This window comes from Egretta garzetta, unplaced genomic scaffold (assembly GCF_000687185.1).
Source record: "Egretta garzetta isolate BGI_Z169 unplaced genomic scaffold, ASM68718v1 scaffold34, whole genome shotgun sequence".
In the NCBI taxonomy this organism is placed as follows: domain Eukaryota; kingdom Metazoa; phylum Chordata; class Aves; order Pelecaniformes; family Ardeidae; genus Egretta; species Egretta garzetta.
The window spans coordinates 5,081,037-5,084,471 of NW_009259586.1; the positions used below are offsets into that span (position 1 = coordinate 5,081,037).

The 3,435-nt window shown below is 48.2% G+C and overlaps 1 protein-coding gene across 1 annotated transcript in view; it reads left to right on the forward strand.

Moving 5' to 3' along the window:
* Positions 1-3,435, forward strand: part of CACNA1G (calcium voltage-gated channel subunit alpha1 G) — a 106,919-nt gene that overhangs the window by 82,728 nt on the left and 20,756 nt on the right. The window contains exons 28-29 of the mRNA XM_035893303.1: positions 311-462; positions 2,818-2,927. Coding sequence (XP_035749196.1) covers positions 311-462; positions 2,818-2,927 — 262 coding nt within the window. The remainder of the gene's footprint in view (positions 1-310; positions 463-2,817; positions 2,928-3,435) is intronic.

The following is a 3,435-nucleotide window of genomic DNA, read 5'->3' on the forward strand; positions in this document are numbered from 1 at the left end:
CCTACAGAGAAAATATTCTTTAGCAGCACAATAGTCCCAGCTCACCTCATCCCTGATGCCATAAGGCTGAGTATAGCGCATGTTCCACTGAAGATTTTTAATGGATGTAAGGTGATGGGAGCCCTGCTGTGTATTACAAATGGTAACATGCCAGCAAGAAAAAAGGGGAAAAAAAAAAAAAAAAGTGGCATGTTGCTCTAATCAGTCTAGAATTTATCATTTTGAGTTGGAAAGTGAGGGTGCGTTGACTTCAGAAAGAGGCAGAGAGATGACTTGACGTGCCTCTCCGCTCTCCTCCTCCCCGCTGCAGAAGCACAGTGTAAGCCCTACTATTCGGATTACTCCCGCTTCCGCCTCCTGATCCACCAGATGTGCACCAGCCACTACCTGGATTTGTTCATCACTGGAGTGATTGGCCTTAACGTGATCACCATGGCCATGGAGCACTACCAGCAGCCCAAGGTACTGGGACAGAGTGGGGGAAAGCCAGGGGGACGGGACATGCTTAGCTGTGGTGGGCTGTGCTGATGGGCAGAGTTAAGGCCAGCTTTGCTCTTGGACCTTGGGGCTCCCACTCACCATGCCCGACCTGGCCCTTTGTCCCATGGAGCGTACCCATCTTTCCAGCTCAAACCGTGGCTTTTGGAACCTGGATGCCGTTGCACTTCTCCCTTCTACTTAAGTGCAAACGGACCGCTTTGGAGACAAGGATGAGAGCAGGTTTGTTTGGTTTACTGGATGAGATCATCTTTGAAATCTTCCATTTGACTTAGGATTTCCACCAAAAAAAAAAGGAGAAAAAGGAAAAAGAATAGAAGAATTTGTGAAATGTTTCTTTTTGCAAAGTTTCTCCTCAATCCCATAGGGCCCAATTTGCACAGGTGCTGGTCCTTAAAGTACATTTTAATATATTAATGTGCTAAGTTCCTGTGTCTTTTTCATATTCTGAAAATAAAAACAGCCTGTCCTGGGATGTCGAGTCTCTTGTGCCTAAGAATGAAATGGAAATAGCTGCCTTTGCCGTATAACTTGTACTTATTTTTATTAGCCACTTTCAGAATGAATAAATATAACACACAATAGGAGGAAATATTCTTTAAGACTAGCCAGGACTTGAATACTTAATGTAAAAAAACCCCAAACAATAAGACATACAAGCAAGGGGAAAAATATCCTCCAGCCTATCATAAAGAAGCAAAAAAGTGAAAGGGCACAAGCCCAATTTATATTTTTTTTTTGTTCAGGTCACCTTTAAATACCCTGGAAGGCTCATTGCATGATTCAGTCATTTGGTGATGAAAAAGGTTGTTGGCTAAGGAGCCTGTATTGGAATCGCTCTAGGGCGTGCGTCTTACCGCAGTCGTTTTGCAGCTACATTTTCTCTTGTATTATAAAAATGTTGGGCAGGCTTTTGTTTTTAATTTTCTTTAGGAAAATAACATTTTGTCTCTAAGCCTCTGGTATGCGGCATCTGGGTAATAACTCCAAGCTTGGGCTGTGCTGAGATGACAGCACCGTTAGAGCCATGCACATGCTTGAGAGCCCTGCTGAATCAGGGCCCCCAAATCGCTCTGGTCTGGGTAACTGATGCTTGGGATCCTGCAGATATTTAAAGGGCTAAATGTACTAGAGAGCTTCATATCCAGCCTAACGATTGCTTGGCATGTTGGTGGTGGGATACCCTGGGATGCCCTGTGGATGAGATCCCAGCTGGAGATGCTGCAGTGCACGTAGAGGTCGTTCAATCAAAGAGCTACTGGGCAAAATCTGGTTTTGCCAAATAAATATGCTCGTTTGCTGACAGAGCCCAGGGACCCTGTGGTATGACAGGGAGGCTTGTTCAGAACCACGGCTTCCTTTGGTGGCTGGGCTTGCACTTCTTGGGCAGGTGAAGTGTTTTTCATCCATGGGTGCTTGAAGCTAAACTGTAGCATGAAGGCAGAGAGCATGGCTTAAATTCCCTCCACTATGATTTCTCCCGCTTGGGGATCAGCAAATCTTAGTTTTGGTCTGAGAGCACTCTGCTGCCATCTCCCACGTTCCCTACAAGTGCTCTGGACAGAGTTATTACTGCGTCCATTTGATGGACATTAATTAAGAAGCCATGCAGGATGCTGCTCACCACAGTGCTCCTTCATGAGCGGGACTTTTGGGATGAATTAATCTCTGAGGTGGCTTAATGCCCGGCTGTGCAGGAGCTGTCCCAGCCAGGAGGAACCTGTAGTTAATGGCCAGGCTGTGACACCTGCGGAGGGAAGGGTAGGCAGAGGAAAACCCGAGGCACTCGCTCCTGCTGGCATGCCATCCCTCTCTCCGGCTCCTTGCCAAAAGCTCAAGGTGAGGAGTAAATGACAGGCTGTCACAGAGGAGCCGTTTGGCCAGCGCTTGCACTGGCCCGGCCAGCCCACGGCGCTTGCAGCACTGCACAAATGAGCAAATGGGATGAAATTCAGCTTTTCTGCCGAGAGCACGAGGGTTTTGGCGCTGCTGACACCTGCAAATGCAGCAGCTCTTACCGCTCACCCAAGCGGACCCAGCTGGGGCCGTGGGGTCCGAGTTGTGCCTTGGGTTTGTGTCGTTCCCTCCTGTGAGTTACACCAGCCGGGCTGGGGCCAGGCAGAAATGCAGCCTGTGCACTCCCTGAAGTACTGGGGCTTTTCCCTGGTAAATTTGTCGTCGGAGAGAGCCCACGGTTGGAGCCTTTTGTCTGTAGGTTGGAAATGAGTACCTGGTGAAAGAAGCAGAGGGCAGGTTTGCAGGCAGCAAAGCCCCTCAGCAGAGCCGGCATCTAACCTTGGTCCTGTGTCCACATCCCAGGTTCTTGATGAAGCCCTGAAGATTTGCAATTACATCTTCACCGTTATCTTTGTCCTGGAGTCTGTTTTCAAGCTTATTGCCTTTGGGTTTCGTCGCTTCTTCCAAGACAGGTAACAAATGCTCCGTCATGACCGCGGGAGCAGGAGCAGGTTTCTGGAGACAGCTGCCCAAATTCAGTGTCCTGGACCCCGATGCTCTTCCCAGTGATGTCAGTCTGATATGTGTGAACACTTTTTGGTGTGACTAATTGAAACCAGGGTAGGTGGACACTTGGGATGTGAGTTGGAGAAAGGATCGTGCATGCCAAGGAGTGTGATTGCACCACTTTGGCCCTTGGGGGTGGACAAAATAGGAGTGAGTCACACACCGAGCTGCTGGTTCTCTTCTCACACCGGTTGCATGTCCGTATGGTCAAGAGGACCTGGTGAAGTGACAAAATTTCTGCCAGGAGAGAGACTGTGGTCCTGAGTGGAAATGGAAGAGAAAAGGGACCTCTTTTTAAGCAGATGCTGAGCAGCAGATGAAATGACTTCTTTTTCTAGGTGTTCACTCTCTTACCTCACAAATACAGATTTTATACCCTTGGTGATTCTTTCCTCACCCATTTTTTCCTCCTTC